The sequence below is a fragment of the Micromys minutus genome (assembly GCF_963924665.1).
Source record: "Micromys minutus genome assembly, chromosome: 1".
NCBI lineage: Eukaryota > Metazoa > Chordata > Mammalia > Rodentia > Muridae > Micromys > Micromys minutus.
Window position 1 is genome coordinate 23,533,029 of NC_137969.1, and position 24,251 is coordinate 23,557,279.

The window sequence follows — 24,251 nt, forward strand, 5'->3', positions numbered from 1 at the left end:
AGCAACTTGCAGAGGAAAGGTTTACACCTCCAGGTTATAGTCCATCACTGAAGAAGGTGAGGACAAGAAATGATGCTTGTTGGATCACTCACTCCCAGACTCATGCTCAAAGAGCTTCCTTGAACAGCCTAGGCCTACTTGCTTAAGACTAGCACCACCCATGGTGGGCTGGGCCCTTCTATATCAATTAGCAGTCAAAACAACTCCCTACAAACATGCCCATGGGACAATATGAACAACTGAAGTTTCCTCTTTCAGGTTGACTCTAAGCAGGGCCAAGTTAACAGGGCTAACTAGGACACCCTGGCACTCCCTGGTCCTGTCTTTATCTGAGTCATGGGTTAGTTATTTTTGCCAAAGCTGATTGCTCTTTCTTAAGGAACCCTGCAGTATTCAATACCTCAGGACTCCTGGTCTCTTCCTGCCCCTTGCTCTTTCTTGCATGAGATATTGTCATTGCTATTTGAACTGTCATCATCCCAAGAAAAGTGCCATTAATATTTCATTTTACATGGGGCTCAAAGCTTCCAAATATTTGGAAACGAAATGATGGCTGTCCTCCCATCTTTTCTGGATCAGTGAGCTATTTAATAAGATTTCAACTTCATCGCTGCCCTTACAGTTATGACTATACCCATGTGTATTTGAGCCAAAGGCCTCAGCACGTGGAAGGAGAGACTCTCAGACTAAAGTTCCACTTCTCCCTCTCTACCACCCATTCACAATCAGATTGATTTATGCAATTGGTTCTGTGCTAGCCCTGGAGAAACTAATAATAAAATAATAATAAAAACAAACAAACTATGGGTCTAGGAAAGGTTTTAGATTACTATGACCACAGCCAAGACCCCAAGAAGCAGAAGGAAGACAACTAATACACAAATGAGGTCAGAAGAGGTTGTCTTTTTTTGAACTATAAGTCAATTATGTCACACACATAATCAAAAACTGTGGTCAGCCTGGAGCCTGCACGGGCATTCTGGAATGGAAGAAACTTTAGTGCCCTGATTCTTCCATGGAGAGACAGCCCTGACAGCAAAGAAAGAGGAGAAAGCTCAGTCTTTGACCTTTCATGTGCATAACCTGTGGACCTGTGTTAGCCAGGCCCTGGGATAACCCTAAACAAGCTTGGAGGTGATGTCCATGTCTCCATTGTGAATCTCCCTTTTCTTTCCTTGTTTATCAGTTAGCTGATTCCACCAGAACATCTCCCAGGCACATACACTACACCATGTCCAGCATGAATGCCACCATCCTTCCTTTCCTCTGGCTGTGTCTCATTCAAGCTCTCCATCTCTGAGAAGGGAGCAACACAAAGTGGTTTCCAGAGCTTGAATTGCCATGGCTGTGCACTTTCTTGACTTCTTCTATCCTATGAGGCGTTTGCTATTCACCCCATCCTTCCCTACCAATTAAACCTGGTTCCCCCTTGAACCTGGTTATGTCCTTCTCCCTCTACATAATGGTCACCTTTCTGCAACTCAAGAGTGTCAGCACCTGCCTGAATTCTTCCTGGTTTCTATAGTCATCATTACCAAACAGACTCTGCTCCCATGATCTCTGCCCTATTTTCAGTGGCCAGGTGACTGTCTTAGGGTTTTTGTTGCTGTGAAGAGACACCATGACCATGGCAAATTATAAAAAGGAAAACATGTAATTGAGGCTAGTTTACAGTTCAGAGATTTAGTCCATTATCAGCATGATAAGAAACATAGTGGCCATGCAGGCAGACATGGTCCTGTGGAGTTAGTTCTACATCTGGACCAGTAGACAGTTGAGAGAATGACTCTGGATTCAAACTCTGAAACTTCAAAGCCCACCTCTTGGGATACAATTCTTCCAAGGCCACGTTTCTAATAATACCACTCCCTATGAGGCTATGGGGCCATTTTCATTCAAGCCACCACAGGGACCATACTGTGACCTTCTCAAATTATCATCTGTCTGTGACCTCAAACTATTACCTCATCTTTGCTGATGTAATTCAGGTGAATATTAAACAAGGTCATGCTAGATAAGGCAAGCCCAGCCTCCAGTGAACGGGACCTTAAGAAAGAGAAAAGGATAGAACAGGACGAAGGAAGAAGGTGTCGTGAAAGGGTGTTGCCACAAGACTCTGAGCTCTGTGGGCTGTCCAAAACTGATTAAGGCAGGAAGGACTCTCCCTCAGAGTCCTAATAGGATAGGCCTACAGGCATCTGAGACTGGACTCTGACCATCAGAAACTAAGAGAATAAGGCTCATCTCCTAAAGACACTCAATTGTGGCAACTTTGCAGAAACCCCAATGAATTCTCTACTAAAATTCTTGCCATATCTGCATTTCTTCTGGAATTAATTACTTAATATTCTCTGTTAATCTTAATGCATTTTGCTGTTCATTCCAAAAATGCAGTCAATTTGCTCTTTAGAAAAGAAGCAGCTATGTTTGTTATGAATACCAGATGCTTGTTTCAGTTTTTAAGACCGCTATACCTTAGACTAGATAGTTTATAAACAATAAATAAATAAGAAATGCATTGCTCACAGTTCTTGAGCCTGGGAAGGCCAAGGGCAAGGGTAGGAGAATTAGCATTTTTTATAGGTTGTCTCTGTGTCCTCACCAAGAGAAAAGGCTCCATTAAACTGTTCAAGAAAGTTACTAATTTCTCAGTAAGGGGGAGCCCACAGGTCCCGATCATATAACCACCCTGAACCTCATTTTATTGCATTTGAAATTAGGTTTCTACTATGGATATGGAATGTTAATATTCAGACTACAAATATATATTAGTTCAAATCAAAATAGCACGTTAGTTTGGCTGGCAAGATGGCTTAGTGTGTATAGGTGCTTGTCATCAAGTCTGCCAACCCGAGTTAGACTTCTGAGTTCCTGCATGTAGAAGAGGACAGAGTGGTTACAGGCTCAATTTTTCTTCCACACATACAACACACACACACACATGCACACACACACACACATACACACAAATAAAAATGACACATAGCAGTAGTCATTGATAGATACCATCACTTGCCGGCTGAGCTCCTTTTCTTTGTTAAAAGAAAAGACTGATACATGTCTGGGGTCAAAGTGATCAATACTCGAATCAATGGTGATACTTCTTCCATATAACTAGGATGGAATGTGAACTTCTAGAGGCTACATTTTTCTCAAATGTGACCCATCAAGAGCAGGGGAGGTAGATGTGTGCTTCCTGAGCTCATCACCAATTCTGCTGGCCCCACCGTCTCCCATGAAAACTGGGGGTTATCATCCACTTCACACTCATGCAGGCTCTGGCCCAGCTACCTCTCCCAGTCTCTTTGCTGACAAAGTCATGTGGGGCTCATCCATCTCTTCTCCCATTCTGAGACATTAAGCCCAGGACTTGCTATTTTGCCCTGTGGTCACTGGGCTGAATCATCAGCCCCCTTCATAATTGTTATTTTGAGACACAGTCTCACCATATTATCAAAGCTGACCTTGAACTTGTAATTTCCCTTCCTCAACGTTCCTAGTAGCTGTATGATGGGCCCGTGTCACCACATCCACCCAGCACTCTTGGTCTTTCGAAAGTACTTGCTTTGTCATGAGACACCTTCATGTCTAGCCACTGTGCCTCTCCATGTGGGGCTTCCTGGCCACTGCACTAACTCCCACTTTCCTGTGGATGCAGACACATTGAATAGCCCACTTTATAGATGAAGAAATAGAAGCATAGAAAGACTGTGAGACCTAGGGCTAGTTGGTTTGGGGTAGAATCTAAAAGTGACTCCCCACATTGACCATCCATGACTGTGACTTTCATATATTTTAGCAGCGTGTCCTAATGGGTAAAACTGACAGCACCTAAGACCTAAAACTAGCAATCTTTATGGTATCAGTTCAGTTTGAGAGTGCTATGCAGACTGTTTGAGAGCCAATATTCCCTAGTAAAACAGGGCAGAAGGACCCCCTTTTGTGGTACTACTCAGCCCTGTGGTCAGCCATGGGTGGGTGGGAGTTATGGCGATGTCTCTATGCTGTCCCTCCCCTCTTCCAATCTGTTTTTCTACCACCCATGTAGACTCACTCATGAACCATGAGGTAAATGCCTTCTCTTCCTTCTTGCCAGTCAAACTGAATCCCCCAGCCCCAAGTCTACGAGTCTCAAATGCTGAAATGCAGCTTCCAAAGAAAGGGTTGTCCCCACCCCACATTTTAATGAGAAGCTTGTATTGCATACAGCACAACTTATCAAAGGGTTACATGAGGAGGAGGAGTTGGCTTGGGTCTCCTGAGCTCTAGGGAGGTCACCCTTCTTACTTCCTGTTCAGGCCCCACTTCCAGATGTTTTCAACATGAGATGGGGATGAGGAATATTCAAATCATAACACCCCTGTAAGCAGAGCAGGGCTACCACTTCTAACTGGGCCTGAGGAGAAATGCAGGTCTGTCTTGTCTACAGAATGGAAGGTGGTGACTGTCCTGGAAAGCTGAAGCTTCTGATGTTGCTAACCTACAGCCATCTGGGAAGCCACGAGGTAGTCACCCAGCTCAAGTCTAGGTACAAGCCCTCAGCTGAGCCACAGAACCAGCTTTTTGGACGTCTGCTTGCTGGTGCTGGTCCTTGGTTCTGGAGACAAGACCATGAGAAACCACCTGCTCTTATGCAAACTAGCTAGTAAGCAAGCTTCTCACACTGGGTCATGGGTCTATGGAAAAAGGGCAGCTGGGGATCAGCCTAGAGAAAAGTGTGATCCACAAACATTTGAGCCTAGCCCTCCCAGGCAAGGGTACAGCAAAGTGAAGGCCTCTGGTGAAACTCTGCTCAGCTCCACAGACTGGGACAGATGGAGGCAGATGCAGATAGACAGATCCAGGTCACCAGGACTAAGAGGTGTGTAGTGGGTTCTATAAGTTTGCCCATGTCTGACATAATAATTCCAGGTAGGACAGACAATATACATGCTGCCCCATAGGAAAACTTTCTTCTGCCTAGTATTCCTACAACTTTATTCCGGTTTAGATAAACAAAGTCCTGCCGGAATATTGCAGTTGACCCATCTTCAGTTCAGCCACCTGCTTCACTGTCTTGCCTTGGAGGCTAAGGCTGTATTGGATACCCTACATCAGTAGTAAACCACACAGTCTAGGTGCAGGCATGTGCATTCTTCTAGGTTTCCAGAATCCAGATCACACAGCACACTGCTCAGAACTCTCTTCACTAAGTAGCACGTGATATTCCTGGTTCCTTCGGCAGGTGAATAATGAGAAAGGTTTGAGTGGAGGGGGGGGGTTGCTGCCGTATTGTGATGACGCACAGGATGCCAGAGACGACACTGCTCTGTGGTGCAAAGAAGGGGACCTGTTCAATTAGCTGTGAACCAATGATGGGAAGGAAGAGGGAATGAGGTCCGACTGCAGCATTTGGTGGGTAGAAAGTGCTGAGTGGGAAAGAGAGAGCGGAGGGGGAGGTGAGGGAGCCAGTTCTAAATGGGTCTTGGTTCTAATGGGGAGATTGGGAAAGAGTTAAAAGTTTGGAAAAGGAAAATTAGAATCTGAGCTAGGGGAGAGCCATAGATGAGGATGTGATGGGCAGTACTGAAGGAGAAAGCCATGGGATGCTGAGCAGGTGTGAATAGAGATTTACACTGAGCACACTGGACTGAAGTGGTCTGGGTGTGAGTGTGAAACTTTTATATTAATGATATCACAGCCCTGGCTGTCTGGCAGTGGTTGCAAGGCCCCTGGCAAACACTCACCCATTCACTCTCACTGTTGCTTTCCTGCTACCATAGAGACTTCCTCCTGAAGTGCTCTGGGTCTCATGAGGCAGGCTGACTCAGACACAGAGCATCTCAGTTCTGTGTGTTCACTACACATAGAAAAAACAACCTGGCCTTGGGAATGGGGGTTCCGTGGAAGCTCTGGGGTTCTATGATGCCCCAGCTTACAGGAAAGTGGCTTCCTCTCCCTCGTTATGCCTAGAGAGACAAACACTTGTCTGCCTCATCCATGAAGGAAGTCATTGGTTTCAGAATATTCTTGGATCAGTTTGCACATTCTGAAAGCTTTGAATTGCTAAGAGATGTGCTTGGAAGTCCTGAGGCAAACACAGCTTCCTCAGTCACCCAGCTCTGCCAGTGCTGGACAAAGGTCTTGGACAAAGTCACTGAGTAGTGGTAGCTTTTGACATAGCTGAGGAAGTCATTACACTCAAGCAGGGCCTGACCATGGATGGAACAAGAGAAGAGGGAGGACAGCCACGTGAGGCTTCATGCTATAGGCAAGGAACTACACCCTTCACAGCCTGTATATAGTGAAAGAATTGCTTCCACACGCCAAGCCAGACATGGATTCAGCACATTTGGTGGCTTCCTTTAGTGTCCTTAGTTGACAAGTTTAAAGTTTGTGTACATGTCTTGGTGTTACTTTTTCATTTTTAAGACTGTAATTAGGCAGAGAATGCAAAATCAACCCACCAGGACTATTAGACCCAGAAAACCATGAGGGGATGATTGTAAAGGGGAAGGGCCAGGACCAGATGTGCTTTGCAAAGCCATTGGGTCATAACCTAAAAGACATGCAGTTTGATATGTTGGAGATGATAAATACAAAGTATCCGGGATTTTAGAATGTGATTTATTACAAGAATAAAGAACAGTAAGCACATATCTAAATTTCCTACTGAGAACCCTCTTCCATTCACCCAATCACATAGCACTGGTCCAAAGACAGACCTGAGGATGATGTCCAGTTGTAGAATATACAGATAACTAAAAACAAACAAAAGTAAAACAAAAAAAAAGCCATTGGATTATGAATCTGAACAGAATTCCCAATAGAAAATAACAATAACTTTAAAAAAGACTAAGAAATGTCTTTAAAAGGTGTTTGATGTCCTCGGCAATTAGGGAATAGCAAATCAAACCACTCTGGGTTTTTCAATTGTCTCCATCACTGCCTGAGATCACCAGTGTGGAGAAGTAAGAAGTCCGAGCAAAGAGCACAGGCAGAAACAGCCTCCTGGCCCTCCTCGGCCATCTATCTGTGCTGTTATTAAAACCAGCAAGCAGGGGTGATGTTCTACAGTGTTCCTGAGTAGAGGTTGAGGTTCATTCTAGGGCAAGCCCGGGTTTGATAACTTCCCAGGTATACATTCTACTGAAGTGTCACCTTGCCTGGCTCAGAAGTGATGAGTCTGTCCTTGGCAAATACCGTCACAACCGCTCCCATGGACACCAAGCTTCTCCTGTCCTTTCTGGACACGGATCTCGTTTTCAGCAGGGTGACGCTCCAAAGCTGAGATACAATCACTGTGAAAAGTAGACACGGAGGAAATGGCCCTGGAAGGGCTGAACAAGAAGCTCTGATAAGAGACTCTGCCAGAAAGCGCTCTATTAAATTCCAAGCCCTCTACCAGTTTCCCCATGCCACCACCTCTTGAACCATGCTCTTCCCAGAAAATCACATCCAGACAAAACAGAATTCACTCTCTAAAAGCTGGACAACCTGCCCTGGAGTTCTACCAAGCACCTTTAAAAAGTCCCTGTAGTTCTAGTTTCTGCCTGTTTCATCTCTTGGTTTGAAAGGCGCCCTGTGTAGTGGACCAAGGCTCCTGGGAACCACAGCAGGGCAGCTGCTGCTTCTCATTTTTTAGATGAAGAAGCCAAGGCCTGGAGTTGAGTATCCAAGACCCCATGGCTAGTGTAGTACAGCCCCTCAAGCAAAGGCCACTAACTTGGAGATTTTCAATCACCCAAGTTTGTATTCCAGAATGCAGGCCCATCTCTTCTAGACCCTCTACTTAGAGAATCATAGCTGCCAGTTGTGAATACTCTGTGGTCCTCTCCCAAGTTCTCAGGGTGCTTGGCAGAATTCAGTCATTGTATCTTAAAACTGAGGTTCTTTCATATAAGCTACTTATCCACCACAGGCTGTTCTCATCACCTGGTGGCCTTGCTCACACATGGTGGCTCACACCTGGTGGCTCACACCTGGTGGCTCACACATGAGCAGCTGCCTCACTGTGGTTTCCAAGACTTCAGGTTCTTACTGCACCTGCCTCAGAAGATTCTGCAATAGGACAACAAGCTGGTCAGGAGGAAGCCCCATATATTCTGTCATAAGACATAAATGGGGCTGGAGAGATGGCTCGTGGATAAAAATGCTCACTGCTCTTCTGAAGGTCCTGCATTCAATTCCCAGCAACCAAATGACAGATCACAACTGTCCGAGGCTGTCTTCTGATGTGCAGACATACATGTAGACGAAGTGCTCATGTATATAACATACATACATAAAAACATAAGTAAAGCAAATCAAGGCTACCAATCACCTCGGCCATGTTCCATGGGATAGAAGCCCATTGTAGGGTAACACCTCCTCCTTCTCTGGTACTCTGGCTGCCTCATTGCCAAGAGGACAACCTGCTTCTTACCTGTCACATGACCCCACCCATCTTGACCAGACCCTGGTTTACTCTCTTTCCAGTACTTGTTCCAGATTGTTCCATTGGTCATTTGTCATATACTTTCTCTTGAGTCCCTCCTAAGATGCAAGTCTATCAGTCAGATCAGTTTTACTCTTTGTCTTTGGGGAACAGAGCTGGCGGAGGCTCCCCAGACACTGGAGAGACATAAAAGCCATGTTCTATGCACCTGTTATTTAACACACTCAGCAAAGGAAACTGAGGTACAGAGATAGCCCACCTCGCAGGAGAGGGGTGGGTGTCTGGATCTAGGCAATCTGAGTCCTCAGCTAGACTTTGCTAGACAAGACAGCTCCTGTCTCTGGTTACAATGGTACCCTAATTTATGGTTCAAGATGCTGCAAGCAGGGACATTCTAATATGACTCGTGGAGGTAAGCCTCATCCTCACCAGTTTATTGTCCAATATGCCAAGGTAGACAGCAAATCACCACATCATTGGTGGCTTAAAGACTTGGAACCTCCACTCTCCCAGGTCTGAAGCCCCCAGTCAGCATTCAGGGTCATACTTTCTCCAGTGACTCTGGAAAGAACCCTTCCCTGGCTCCTCAGCTTCTGAGTACCGCTCTCAGGTCTCCATCCATCTCTGCCGGCTGACCTACTCCTTGTCTGTGTACACATATGTCCATCTACTCCAGAAATACAGGTTTTACTGGGTCCAGGACAGGCTCTGGTCCCAGGGTAATTTCACAATTAGATCCTTCTCTGGGTGTGTCAGCCAAGGCTCCATAGCCAAGCAAGCTCCTGCTTTGGGGTGATGAGCGGATATGAACTTGGGGACACTGTTCAGACCTACACGCCAGATCGTGCCTTGTCATCTCAACCCTGTGTTAGTGCTATGTTTGAGTCCTGGCCCCACTGGTGATGTAGGGTTTATGGTCCTAGGACCAGTTTCCATCTCTGATTTACACAGCACAATACAGGTTACCCCAATCCTCATGATATCTTCAGGCTCAGGCCTTAACCCCCCTCCCCTCTTCTCTCTCTCTCTCTTTCATATTCTTCTCCTCCCCCTTCTCCTCCTGCTAGTTCTTTTATTTTCAAGGTGCATCCCAATGTGGCCTTGAACTCATGATCCTCCTGCCTCATCCCCTTCATCATTTCCTACTGGTGTGGACAGATATACGAGTGCCCACCCACCTAAAGGAAGATGACTTGCCCTCCCTCAGCAGTGGTCAACTCCAGATTACTTCTCAGCTTGGGGCATGACATTGGGGGCCCCTTCCCCTCTATGTAGATAGTTTAACTGGCTTGATAGTGTATCAGTTGTCCAACTGTGGTATTTGTATATATCTATTGGAGAAAATAGCATGTTTCATTCTGACACTTTCATACATGCTTATATCACATTCCTGACACACTTATTTCCCCCTTGAGAGGTGCTACTGGGAGCCACTCTAGGGAAGGAGCTAGTGCTTGCTGACCTAATTTTCACACACTGACATCGGAGCCTGTCTTTTGTTTTAATTTTCTTTGTTATCAGGTTCATTCTTCCCTTAGGGCCCCCTTGTCTTCTCTACACACAACCTCTTTGGTCACGTGGATGACCTATGAACCTGGTGTAGGGCCCTGTTTGTTTAATGCTCATCAATATTCACAGGCTCTAAGAGGCTCAGTGAAAATCAAAATTGACATATAGATGCTGAGCTGCTCTTCTGTCCCTGGAGGAGATTGCTGGCATCAGCAATAACCCTGCGCATTTCCTCGGGTAGAGTTAATATTTGATCAACTCGGGAACAGTTATTTTTTATTTCCGAGAAATCTGTCCTTAGTCACCTCAGCACAGCTGTGACATTTACGCTGAATGTGTGGGGTGTGTGTCTCTGAAATCTATGGTTCTTTGGCCGTAGCGAGTTGGGGACTGAAGCTTGCTGTCACAGGTCTACTTTTTCTTTTTCCCTTGCCACACATGTGTGAACACAAGTAGATGGCACTTTCCCAAATGCAGAGATCATAGAGCAGAGTCCCGTCTTTACAAAGTGTTCCTTGGTTTGGAGAGGCTCTTTGCTAACATGGCGACATCATATAGAACTTTCTAAAAACCTACTCCTATCCACATTGTGCTCTATGGGTCTCAGTTTCCTAAGAAGTTTTGTAGACCCTCTCTATGAAGGGCCAGACATGTTGGGGAGTGTGTGTGTGTGTGTGTGTGTGTGTGTGTGTGTGTGTGTGTGTGTATTCGTGTCTGAGTGTCTATACATTTGTGTGTGTATGCTTGTGCATGTCTGTATGTCTGTGTGTCTGTGTGAGTGTGTATGCATGTATGTGTGTCTGTGTCTCTCTCTGTGTATCTCTGTGTATGCTTGTACATGTATGTGCATGAGTGCATGTGTGTGTGTGTGTGTATGTGTGTCTCCCTGTCAATGTGTGCAGAGGCCAGAATTTTGTGTCAAAATTACCCCTTAATCATATTCTACCTTGTTTTTATGCAGGATTTCTCTCCGAACCTGGAGTTCATGGATTAGACTGCTCAATGAGCTCCAAGATCTGCCTCTTTCCAGCACCACATAATGCTTGAGTTACAGACAGAGGCAGTGAGCTTGGCTTTGTATGTGGGTTCTAGAGGTTCAAATTTCCAGGCACCTTGCTGACTGAGCCAGCTCCCCAGCCCCTCTTGTTGTGTTTTACATTGTTTCCAGGCTGAAGGATTGTAGGGCAGAGAAGTGTCTTTGCCTGCTGACACATGTTTCACACTTAACGTACCCCCTCATTATGACAAAGCAAATAATAATTTCAATACACAGGGGACAGTTTCTTCTTAACATTACAGCTGGTGTTGAAAGGTCCAACATTAAGAATGTCCCAGAACAAAATAGACAGACAGACTGCTCAGGGGTCCAGAAAGATAAGGAAGTTTCACTTTCTTGGGGCTTCTATTGCCACTCCTCTGAGGTCTCACTTCAGAGGAGAGGCAGCATCCTGAAGTCCCCTTTGTTCTCTAGCCTGAGGCTGTGATGGCCATTGGCTGGCTCAGGAGTCACACCCCTCTTTATGTTTTTCTTGCAGAGACATCAAGCCAGACAACATCCTGCTAGACGAGCATGGTAAGTCAAGGTCTCCTCCCTTCTCTAGGGCTCCAGTGCAGCGTCAGGTATGGGAGGCCAACGAGGGATGGGGGAGTGGATCTAAGGTGCCTAAGAAAACACTGTACTGTTCCAGTCCTGACAGTGATATATGTCACTTTTATGGTGTCGAGTTTAACTATCTGTAGGCATCACCACTGAAACCATTGCTGTTTAGATCTTAGTTTGAGGCTGACAGGACACTGTAAGGACCAGAGTATGGAATTACAGTAATGTCCTAGTCCTGTGCAAGGGTGCAGAAGGACTGAAAGCAGGTATGTGACGAACTGGGATCAGTACCCACCCTCTTACTTGTCCCTTTCTCTAGTCAGACACACCCAAGGTCAGTTCATAGAAGCACATACAATAAAGAGGAAGAGAGGTGCAAGTGCCTCTTGCAGGGTTCCTGGGCAAGCAGAGTCTTCAGGGAGGACTGGTCCACAAGGTGGATGCTGTGCAGGATCCATTGATATCCCACTGATGGAGAGGACTTCCGGCAGACATGTTCAAGCTGCAGACAGCTGTCCTGAGGAACTAGGCAGGAACACCAATCAATGCATGGGAGACCATAGCTCTTTCATTTGTGAAAACTCCCATAGAAAGACAACAGGGAAGCCTGGGACCCAATTCATCCTATGGCTCTGATGTGATTCCTACAGAAATCCTCACTTCCTCCAAAGCTGCTGTACAGAAGAACCTAGGCAGACATCACATTATTGTTGCGTAGGGTGAATGGGTTACTGAGATCTAGGAGACATGGGTAGGAGGGCCAAGGGAAGTCCTTACAATGAAGGCAGGGTGATGCTGTAGCAGATGAGGATGCAGTGGGATTCTGAATCCTCTAGGGAGACGAGAGCTTCATACCCCAGTCCTACATGAAGGGCGCCGGGTCTCTCTGGGCCTTATTTCCCCATTCAGTGATCTGGAGTTTACCAGAAAGGGCATGGGAGCCACTGAGGAATAAATATCCAGTGCATTAGAGAGGCACTAGAGCTACAGTATGGAAAACAGATCAGTAGTACCAGATGAGTCTCCATGGGACCTCAACATGAGCAGCAAGAGAACCTGACCACCAGAGCCTGACATGTTAGCTTGATGTGCTGCTGCAACTACACGTAGAGATATGACAGCTTCATTCACAGACTTCTGAGATGGTCAGAGGATGCAGACACCACCTTCTCCGTAGGTCTTCACGCATGCACCTGTGTATGGCTGTGTCCTTTTCTCGTGAAGACACCAGGCAGATTGGAGTAGGACACACCCTGCTGGTCTCGTTTTAGCTCTTTAAATATCAAATTTCTGAATTCCCTTTGTCTTCAACTATAGGGACCTGCAGTTTAGCATATGAACTTTAGGGCCAGCCCAGGCTAATTGGCAAGCCCAGGTGCTGGTGTCTATGTGTCAAAAACAGAAGGTGGATGGTGACCAAGAAGCAAGCCCTGAGGTTTTACTCTGGCCTCTACACTCATATACATATAAATACATATGTCTGTTCACCTGCACATACACAAGCACACACACACACACACATACACACACACACACACACACACACACACACACACAGTGGTATGTCTCTCTAACTACAGACTTTGTGTAGCTTCATAGCATATAAAAGTACCTGGATTCTGAAGACTTGAAAATTTACAGTGATGTTCCTCTCACTGGACTCCTCAGGGCATGTCACATCTTTGATGAACATTGGGGCAGAAATTTAATTTCCTGTATCTTTGATCATTTATCTCATGAGTTTTTAAAACGAGTATTACATTTTCTAAAGCTTTCCTATTGAGCAGGTGCCACTCAGTAGGAACATAACCAGGGGCAGGAACCTGCATATTTCTAAGTGGGTCATGGCACGTTCTGACAGCATCCACCCATTCCTTCTGAAAACCACATTAGGAAGCGATTTGCAAAACAGGGAACCCCGTGTTGCTATTCATCTCATTAGGTGTTATCTTTGAGACAAGAGAGCTGCATTTCAATGAGATAAAAACATCAGTATATACACACATGACTGTTTTCTTGATGATGCTTGGAGCTGCTCATTCCACAAAATCCGAAGCGCCCAGGCAAGCATCCCTGTTCTCCCCGGTCTCAGAGTAGGCTTCAGTTTTTAAGATAGAGCTGAGATTTGGGGTTGGAACCAGCAGCCATGAGGGATGGGGAACAGAGCTAAAGAAAATTGGGCACCTGGCAAGAAAAGACTATGGTAACCCTGCTTAGTGTCTAAGAGTTCCTAGCAGTAGAGACTTGGCGGATGTGGACCAAAGAGGAAGGAACATGTCCATGTTCCATGTGCGATCAAGCTGAATACCATTCTACCACATCACCATAAACGTGTAGCCAAGGAGCAGTCAGTTGGCTCACAGGTGTTGTGGGTGGAAGTACTGCAGGCTAGGCAGGGCTACCCTTGCAACCAATACTGTCTAGCTGAAATGGAGGCCACTCTGACGAAGATTAGGACTGAGACTTTCTGACTGTTGGGTGACTTACAGTGGTCTTGGTTGTCTACCTGGGTGACTTGGGCATGCTTCTCTGTCGTTAACTCTGGCAGGCTCATTCCCCATAGTTTTTTCATGGGCATTGCAGAAGCAAAGCCAAGCAGAGCTGAGCCCAGGCATGCCTACGTCACATTGACGCTATCTCGGCGGTGAACATCATTTCTTTAACTAGCTTGCGTTTTATGCCTGTCCCGTACACAGAAGCAGCCTACATCACTTCTTCATAACTGTGGGATGGGAAGAAGCCAAATCCTACATAATAGAAGGCACCCCAAGCGCTCTGCCTCTGTCAGGCAAAGGCTTGCTCCAAGAACAATCTTCTATCCCCAGGAACCAAACAAAACTTTGATAAGCTTGTGGGTAGACTTTGATTGGCTTTTTTTTTTTCTTTCCTGCGGTAAGTCGCTGTGATCGTCATACAGATAAGCGGCCAGAGCATACAGGCTGTGTGCTGTGCTGAAGATATCAGATCTGTGTGGAAGATCAACAGCCATCCTCCCGCTCCACAGCCCACGCAGAGCCCCAAAGCACAGCTATTTTTAGCAGCGAGCATGGGGGGAGCAGGGGCGGCCAGAGCCACGGGCAGAGCAGCTGCCTCTGGTTCTTACCTCTCTGGGCTCCCAGTTGCTTTATCCAAACAGCACCGTTGAGCTCTGGCTTGGGTGTGAGGTGGATCCTGAGAGCCAGCTGAGGTGATGGAGATGCTCGGAAGTGGCATGCCCCAAATTCCAATCTGGTGACAGGCATGACTATGGAAGAAGGTGACTATGGGTGCCTTTCCTCCTAATACCTATCATCTTCCTCCCTTACAAATTCATGGGTGAGATGAGCCTCTGGGAACTCTGCAAGAACAGCAAAGACAGGCAGCAGGATGTGCTTTCTGGGCCTGGCACTAAGCTACTCAGTGACCTCTCAGCAGAGCCTCTTATTCCAGGCCAGTGATAATGCACCAGGAATGGAAGGGAACAGGGCAAGGAGAGGAACAAGGTGACATGCAGAGTGGTGAGCAGAAAGTTCGGTTGACAATGAAAGGGAACACAAGTATCTATAAGAGAAGCTTAGCCCAGGCTGTACTGAAAGAGACTGTTCTACCCTTAGTTCATGTGACAAGGCTCTGGTCGTAGATGGCATTTGAAGGTGGGGGCTTTCAAAGGTGATCAGGTTTAGATGACATCATGGAGGTAACACCTGTGATGGTTTGAATGACAACAGCCCTTATAGGCTCATATATTTGAGTACCTAGTCATCAGGGAGTGGCCCTATTTGAGAAGGATTAGGAGGTGTGGCCTTCTTGGAGGAATTGTGTCATTGGGGGTGGGCTTTGAGGTGCCAAGAAACCCATGCCAGGCTCAGTTCATCTTTTTTGCCTATGGATCAGGAAGCTCTCAATTACCTCTCCAAGACTATGCCTGCCTGCCACCAAACTCCCAGACATGATAATAATGAACCAAGTTCTGAAAGTGAAAGCAATCACCAATCAAATGCTTTCTTTTATGAAAGTTACTATGGTCATGGTGTCTCTTCCCAGAAACAGAACAGTGACCAAGACAAAACTCCATAATGGGACTAGTATCTATATGAGGAAATCAAGGGGCTGGAGTTCTCTGTCTACCACAGAAAGTAAGAAATATGTGTAAATAAAAGGGGGGAGCTGTTTAACCTGGTCCTGCTACTATAACATAATCCCTTAAACTGAATAGTCTACAAATAATAGAAAGTTACCACACCTCTGGAAGCAGGACACTCAGATCAAAGACTAGCAGAGGTGGTGTCTTAAAAAGGTGGTGTCCCGAGGTGGAGGTTGTTGCTGCACCCTCCAATAGCAGAAGGACGAAGGGAAAAGGAGGCAACTCATGTACTAACCCTGATATAATGGCACTCAGACCACTCTTTGCCCTTACAGGCCCTATCTCCAAAGCTAACTAATGATTACATTTCAACACATTATTTTGGGAGGTGCTGAGGTTGAACATATAACGTTCTTCATGGGCTTGTGTGTTTGAGCTCTTAGTTCCCAGATGGAGAATTATGACCAGCCCTAGCCTCTGGCTCCTTTCAGCATGTCCTCACCACCACGTTGAAACATTTTTTTTTATTAATTATTTGGGAATCTCACATTATGCACCCTAAATGCACTCACCTCCCAGTCTTTCCACATCTGTCCCCTCTCATGAACCCCCCTCCCTAAATAAAGAAAAAAACATAATAAAGGAAAAGGCAGGTCTGTCTGGTGTTGTCCATACATTCACTGGAGCATGGTCAAGTTCCTAGTGGCCATCCGCTAAGAAAGGATGAGTCCTCCTTCACCTGCATCTGAGCTGTCAACGGAGGATAGCTGTGCAGGGGCCAGGGAGGAATGGGATCAGCTCTCCTGCTCCTACGCCCCCATAGACGCTGGTGCCTCCCAAGCTTCCGATGGTGGAGTTTGCATCTGCATATGCTCCAGACTGTTGTACACATTCCCACTGACCCTTTTAGGCAGTGCCAGCATGTCCACCAGCCCTCTCTCTTCCATCACTGTCTCCAGTCCTGCATTTCCCCCATAGCACAGGCACAGCTCTAGTTTTCTCCGTCCCACCTCTCAGTCACACATTTCTTTATTGGTGTCACTAGTTATAGCACTCAGGTGGCACCTCTGCCCATCTCATATTCTTCTTAACATGTGAGCCAAAGTAAAACCTTCCCCCTAATGTTGCTTCTTGTTAGACATTTGGTCATAGCAACAGGAGCGGGATAACTAAGGCGTGGGAGCACATGCATTTAAACCATATCAGGAGCCCTACCCCAACCAAGCCATGCTAGTATCTCACCTCAGACTCCCAGAAATATGAGAACACACATTTAAGACACCCAGTTCCTAAGATTCTGTTACAATAGGGCAAATGGACACAGTCATGGAGAAAGCATCCCCTTCTTAAGTGAGTTTTCTGCTGAACTCAAGCCTATGGGTAACAGAACTCATGGGCCAGGTTTTGAAAAAGGGAAGGAAGTACTCTAGGCAGAAGAGGGAACAGTAGGAAATCCTCCAGGCAGAGGAGAAAGCAGTAGGATGTCCTCCAGGCAGAGGAGGGAGCAGTAGGAAGTCCTCCAGGCAGAGGAGGGAGCAGTAGGAAGTCCTCCAGGCAGAGGAGGGAGCAGTAGGAAGTTCTCCAGGCAGAGGAGGGAGCAGTAGGAAGTCCTCCAGGCAGAGGAGGGAACAGTAGAAAGTCCTCCAGGCAGAGGAGGGAGCAGTAGGAAGTCCTCCAGGCAGAGGAGGGAGCAGTAGGAAGTTCTCCAGGCAGAAGAGGGAGCAGTAGGAAGTCCTCCAGGCAGAGGAGGGAACAGTAGAAAGTCCTCCAGGCAGAGGAGGGAGCAGTAGGAAGTCCTCCAGGCAGAGGATGGAGCAGTAGGAAGTTCTCCAGGCAGAAGAGGGAGCAGTAGGAAGTTCTCCAGGCAGAGGAGGGAGCAGTAGGAAGTTCTCCAGGCAGAGGAGGGAGCAGTAGGAAGTCCTCCAGGCAGAGGAGGGAGCAGTAGGAAGTCCTCCAGGCAGAGGAGGGAGCAGTAGGAAGTCCTCCAGGCAGAGGAGGGAGCAGTAGGAAGTTCTCCAGGCAGAGGAGGGAGCAGCTCCTACAACATGACGTCAGAAGCTGGAGGGTGAGGTGGCTCTCTGCACTTGCAAATACGGGAGAGAGAAGTATGTCAGAATATAGAGTGTGCAGGTAAGGCTGGGAGGACTGGCCATTGGTGATAATACCTGCATTAGAGTCAAGCTAGTAGGTCTCCCACAATGTCCTTGGAGGTCTAGGCATTTTCAGTTCTGGGAACAAGTATCCTGATGCCCAGTTCATCTGCACACTGTGCCATCCACTGTCTCCCAGGAAAACTTGATCAACACTAATTTTCACATAAGCCCAGCCATCAGAGGATGCCCAACAGGAAGTCACAAGCCATTATTTAGCATAATGGGAAAGAGGAACTTGAGGTCAGCTGTGTGTTGCCCATTGCGCACACACTACCAGGCATCTGATTCCAGGCTGACCAGGTCCTGCAACCAGGGTCCAGAAGGAAGTTACTCAGGTGCGGTTGACTGGACTCTGGGGTGGTGGCAGTAGTAGACAGAAGAGCAGCACAGGGCTCTGTGGCATGCATACATGTGGCAGTGGCATCCCAAGTGTCATTCTTTGAAAAGGGAAAATGGAGGGGAAGTGAGATGTCTCATCAGCAAAGGTGCTTTCGTGCACTCATGATGACCTAGGTTTGATCCCAGGAAGCCATGTAAGGACACACATGGACGGGGGAGGGAGGGAGAGAAAGAGGGAGAGGGAGAAAGGAAGGGGAAGGGAGAGAGGGAGAAAGAGAGAGAGGGAGAGGGAGAGAGAGAGAGAGAGAGAGAGAGAGAGAGAGAGAGAGAGAGAGAGAGAGAGAGAGACTGCAAAGGAAAATCCCAGCCATCCTGTGTTAATTGGCTTATGTGAATAAGCCACCATTACTTTAAGAATATAAATACTAAAGTTTTTAAAGAGCTCCTCTGTGCATTTGTGGACACACCGTACATGGAACTACTCGTTTGGGGGGGGGGGGAACACAACAAAGGCTGATGCCTTCCACACACAGCCCACAGCACTCAGGATGGTGAATATATCTACCTATTAACCTTGTGGATAAGAAAACAAGAAGGGTGCTGTTGCCTGATATTAGCTGGAGGACAAACACCCCATCATCTAGCTAGGAACTGCCTGACAAAGTCAGCCTCATCCTTGAAAAACCAATCTAAGTACTACTTCTCCCCAGGGGTGGGGGAAATGGAGTGCTTGTGATAGAGCCCACATCTCCGCTGCACATGTGTGCTTTGGGTACTGGACTGGTACCTGAGGACACTGTTGCTTTTTCTGTCCACCATGGCTGATAGCTTTGGGCATGGCTCTTATGCACACAGTCCCCCCAGGACCTCAGTGCACCTGCTCCAGCAGGTGACCTTTGTGTCTCCACGAAGCAAACTCCCCTTGAGTTCTCTTATCTGTATCCCAGTGCCTCATTCCAAAACAGCAAAAGAGGCATTTCTATGTGGTGTGGAGTCTGAGAGAAATGTAACTCTGCACACATTTGTCCCTTAAATCCTTTGGGGCTAGTTTCTTCCCATGCCAAATACTCCCAACAACCAGTGCTGAGCCTGCAGTATTCACTTCTTTCCTCTCCCATCCTCCTTTCTTTTACCAAAGCCCACAACTCTATCCCCTCCCATTCCCTCTCCCTCTCCCCCTCCCCTTTCCCCCTCCCTCCTCCCCTCTCCTATCATAGGTTTCCCATTCTTTTCAGGTCTGCTGTCATAATATTAGGTTGGATGAAAGGCTACACCCTCTCACTCTAGTCTGTATCAAGTTCAATACTAAGGGCCCAGAGACCCCAGTAAACTGTAGCCTGAGTTTCTGCCAACCCTCCCCACCCCAGCCCCTCACAGCTCTCTTGAGCAACATCCAGACGGACCATCCATCTCCAGATTAGCGTGGGTTAACTTTATATCCATCCATGAGTCATCCAGCCCTGCAACACAAACATAACCACACAAATAACATGGGCACCGTACCGAGCTCACACATAAAACCTAATGCAGTATAGATACCGTAAGACACAGAGACTACTTTATGATGGACACACGGCCCTGTGTCTGTTACCTGCGCCTACCATGTAGACCACGGACCACAGCCTCGAGCACAGGGAGAGAGCACAGACATCCACAGTGCTGGTTAACTGCATTTTCTCTCTGCAGGGCATGTGCACATCACGGACTTCAACATCGCCACAGTCCTGAAAGGAACTGAGAAGGCTTCCTCCATGGCTGGCACCAAGCCCTACATGGGTGAGCATCCTGGGTCTCCCTCTCTATCTTCCCAGCATACCCTTGTTAACTTCCTCCATCCCACTGGGGCTCCACTTGAGGTAGGAACAAAACTTTGCTGTCCTCTCAAGAGAATCAGGTAGCATCACTAGAATGTCACTTGGCCTTGGTGTTGGTCATTCCAGGTTTGTATTCTTGAGCATATGTCTGTCTGTCCTTGCATGGTTGCAGCTGCTTTTTCTTGGGGCTTCTTGTGGAAGTGCTGTTTCATATTATTTCAGGTTGCTTTGTGAAGGACACCAATTGAGCCTTCTCTGATAATCCTCAGTATCTGTCACTTTCTTTCAAATCTTTTTGTGACTCTTCATGCCTTAAAAAAAAATTATTATTACAGTTTTGAATGTATGTGGGGGGGTCAGAGGTCTTAGGGTTTTACTGCTGTGAATAGATACCATGACCACAGCAACTCTAATAAGAACAGTATTTAATTGGGGCTCTTGTACAGGTTCAGAGGCTCAGTCCAATATCATCATGTGGGATCATAGCAGCATCTAGGCAGGCATGGTGCAGGCAGAGATGAGAGCTCTGCATCTTCATATGAAGGCTGCTAGCAGAATACTAACTTCCAGGCAGCTAGGATGAAGGTCTTATAGTCCACACCCACAGTGACACACCCACTCCAGCAGGGCCACACCTTCTAACTGTGCCACTTCCTGGGCTGAGCATGTACAAACCATCACAGACAACCATTCTAATCAGTTCTCTCTTTCTACCATGTGAGTCCCAGGGATTGAACTTGAGCTCTCAGGCTTAGCAATGAGAGTCTTTACCTGTTGAGCCATCTTGACACCCAGTCCTGGCTTTCTGAAAGAGCGTTGCTTCTGTCTTCTTTAAAGTCCCTGCTCCTGGTTTATTGGTTTTGTGTGCTTTCTTGTGCGGGCTTTATTTCTGGAACAATCTCTCTTCCTCTCTGTTTCTTCCTTCCCATGGCTTCTCTTGCCTGGTTTCAGGAGTATTTTTATTGCCATTTGTGTTGTTCTTTTGTGACTTGTTTGGCCTTCTTAATGACATCAGCAGTTATTAACTGAAGATATCAAGGGGCTTGGCAAGTTTCTCCACCCAGTGGCAACATCTCACGATAGCCAGGAATCTCTATATGCTAAGCACCCCTGCTCCTGCCACATTTTCCCATTTGCCAAGCTTCCACTGGGCAAAGAGTGACATGACTAACTCTAGGAAAGGGGCTTCATGGGATGGGCACTAGGATTTCCTGTGGAATATTAATGGCCCAGCCTGCCACACAGCATCTGAGCTGCTCTCCGTTTTTCATTGGCAGCTCATTTCATGTACCTTTATGGTAAGAGCCTCTGTCTGCTCGTTCTGCATCTTTTCTGTCCCTGTCTTACAAGGGAAGTGTTCTCTTGAACGACTACTAAAAGATTCCATGACTCAGAAGAGCTCCCTCGCCTCACAGATTCAGCTCCCCTCTCTGTTGGGAGGGGGGGTTGCACTAGAATCTGTGCCGGGGCTGAAGATGACTCGGTGGTAGAGCACTTGCCTGGGGTGCTTGAGGTTCTGCATTCCATCCCCGGTACAATCAGAAAGAAAGTGGAGAGAAAATAAGGGGAGGAGGGAGAGAGGGAGGAAGGGTAAGGATGGAGGGAGGGAGGGAGGGAAGGAGATAGGCAGGCATCGTTCTTGTTGTGAGCACCTAGTATTGACCTCCATCCCATCTCTACCTGGACCTTGTCCTCCTTTTGCTCACTGTTCTTTCTTCTGCTCTACTGTGGGTCTCCCTCTTACTCTTACAGGGTGAATATGAACTGTCCCTTGCAGGCTCCCATGTTAAAACAGTTACTCCCCAGCTGATAGCACTGTTTTGAGAGACTTTGGAACTCTGGGAAGTTGGGGCCTAGCTGGAGGAGTGAGTTGACTCTGGAGCATGCATTGGCAGTCATAGCCCAGTGGGGTTCCAGTTGCTGGTCTACAGAGATGCCAACAAGCTGCCCCACCCCCCTTCTGCCATAGATGCTGGAGCTCTTGCCACCTTGATACAGCCATGCCTTCCCCATGATGACTGAGCTAAACCCAACCCCACCTCTCTTGTCACCAGGAGGACAGTCATTAATGGGTTAGAAGGGAGCACCCACCTCCTTTGTCTCTGTCATACCGAGGCTGGCAGACTGAAGTCATCTCTGCCGTTCTCAGTCAGGTGTTGGGCACTGGGGTTTACACACTGCCTGTCTGGGTCCCCCAACTCCCCACTTTGGGGCTCTGCTTCTTACTCTACAGACATCATCGCATGATGATCTTACCATGATTGATGTTTGTTCTCAGCATGTGACCTGTGGGACCGTGGGGAACACTTAGCTGTGGAGTAGCTGTCCCCATGGTTTCTGATGGCACTATTTGCTGTCATCTCTGGTGTACACACATGTAGACATTCAGAATCCAGGCTAAGCCTGGCAGCCTGTCCCTAGAATCTCAGAAGTCTGAAGGCCAAAGCTGAGGCATCGCATGTTCGAAGCTATCCTGGGCTATTGAATAAAAACCTCTGTGATTTTTCTTCCCAGAATTTAGCATATAAATCACTTAAATAATTAATATTAAACTTAAGTAAGGATTGTCAATGAATACTGGCAAAACTGGTTTCCTCAAGACTCTACTTTGCTTCCTGACCTGCCTCTCTTAAGTAAAGCACATCTGGTTCTGGATTTCACCCACCCCCCACCTCAAGGCAGAGAAAACTGAGGGACCATCTGGTCACTCCTCAGTAGCCCCACTTTCATATACTATGATTGTGGCCCTACTGTGTGTGCATCTTCATTATGCTTCATCCCCAAAGTATCCACAGCCTTTTCTCATTTTACATAGGAGTCTGAGGTCCAGAGAGGTCCAGTAGCCTGCCTGAGGTCACACAGCTACTTAGAGAGTGAGATGGAATTTGAAGCATTTTGGATCTGACATCTAAGCTCCCATCTCTGTACCAAACATGGACACCAAGTCATTATACTAAAAAGCTGATCTTTCTCAGACAAAAGTCAGTTTATTGTTACAGCTCTATGTAAGATTCAGGGTTTCTGGTGTCCTAATTAGAGGAGTCTTGGGCCTGAATTAATGATCCAATGTGCAAGAGAGAAGTTCCTGGGCTTTGCAGAGTGATCTCCAAATGGCTGTGTTTTCAGGGACAATGGGGCAGGCAAGGCCAGCCATGGATTTCAGGGTTCTCATTAAAGCTCACCCGTATGGTTCCCAAAGCTCTAAATTTCCAATGCCAAGGGACAGTTTATTGATTTCACTCACTGGAGCTGTTTGCTTCCAAAGCCTGATGGCAAGTTCCCAGAATGCTTCAAGCATGGCTTCCAGAGCAGGCTGATGACTAAGGCCCTTAAAGGTGACACACAAAGTTTCCTCTAAAAGAAATACTTACCCAGAACTGAATGTTCATTCATAAAAAAAATATGGGATTCACCACTGAATGGAATAAATCTCTGTAAAATGTATCAGAATAGAAGTCAGAAATGTTCCAGCAGCCACCCAGCAGCCATATGGGGTACAACAGAAAGAGGATCCACCTGAGTAAATGTTTAGGAGTGTGAAGAGGGCATGAGGTTCTGAGGGAAGCACAGGGTGGTAGATAAAGATAAACCTCCCAATGCTCAGTGCTCAGGGCTGGGAAAACAGGTGTGTAAGTGTGGGAGATCTCCAGCAGGCAGAGGTATGAGGAGAAGAAGCAGTTCCTCCAGGCAGAAGGAGACAGCCTCTTCATGAACACTTTCCTTCAGAAGATGATATGGAAAGCATGTTTTATTGGAGAAAGCTATGGAAAGGCACTGAGGCTGAGGGAATGGTCTGTTCTAAGGAGAAAAACAGCAGTGCAAGCTAGGAGAGCCTGTTCTGTTACAGCTGAATGAACAGGAACAAGTCAGACAGAGAGAAGACAGACCACGTGAGTAAGGACTTGACTTCCAGTATCCAAATAATCCTTATCACGTGTCCCCTGAGGTAAGCCTCAGGAGATGCTGACTGACAAACGTCCATCCAGTCTTAGCTTCCTGCTCTACAATATGAGAGCAGTTGGCAGTGGGTACAGTGAGCCTCAATTGACGCCTTAGTTAGGTTTCTGTTGCTATGACAAAACTTCATAGCCCATGCAACTTCTTAAATAAAGCATTTCATTGTGGCCTCACAGTTGCAGAGGTTTAGAACTCATGACTATTATGGCAGAGAGCATGGGAGCAGGCAGCAGGTCATCTATAAGTACGAGAGAGAGAGAGAGAGAGAGAGAGAGAGAGAGAGAGAGAGAGAGAGGGAGGGAGAGGGAGAGGGAGAGGGAGAGGGAGAGAGAGAGAGAGAGAGAGAGAGAGAGAGAGAGAGAGAGAGAGAGAGAGAGAGAGAGAGAGAGAGAACTGTAGA

At 46.9% G+C, this 24,251-nt stretch overlaps 1 protein-coding gene across 2 annotated transcripts in view; it reads left to right on the top strand.

Moving 5' to 3' along the window:
* Positions 1–24,251, top strand: part of STK32B (serine/threonine kinase 32B) — a gene marked incomplete at both ends in the record, with an annotated part of 241,085 nt that overhangs the window by 184,681 nt on the left and 32,153 nt on the right. Inside the window, 2 exons of one of the 2 annotated variants that reach the window (XM_080928587.1) lie at positions 11,461–11,498; positions 19,767–19,856. In XM_080928587.1, the coding sequence (XP_080784713.1) occupies positions 11,461–11,498; positions 19,767–19,856 (128 nt within the window). The remainder of the gene's footprint in view (positions 1–11,460; positions 11,499–19,766; positions 19,857–24,251) is intronic. The other variant, XM_080928588.1, reaches the window with a different exon arrangement.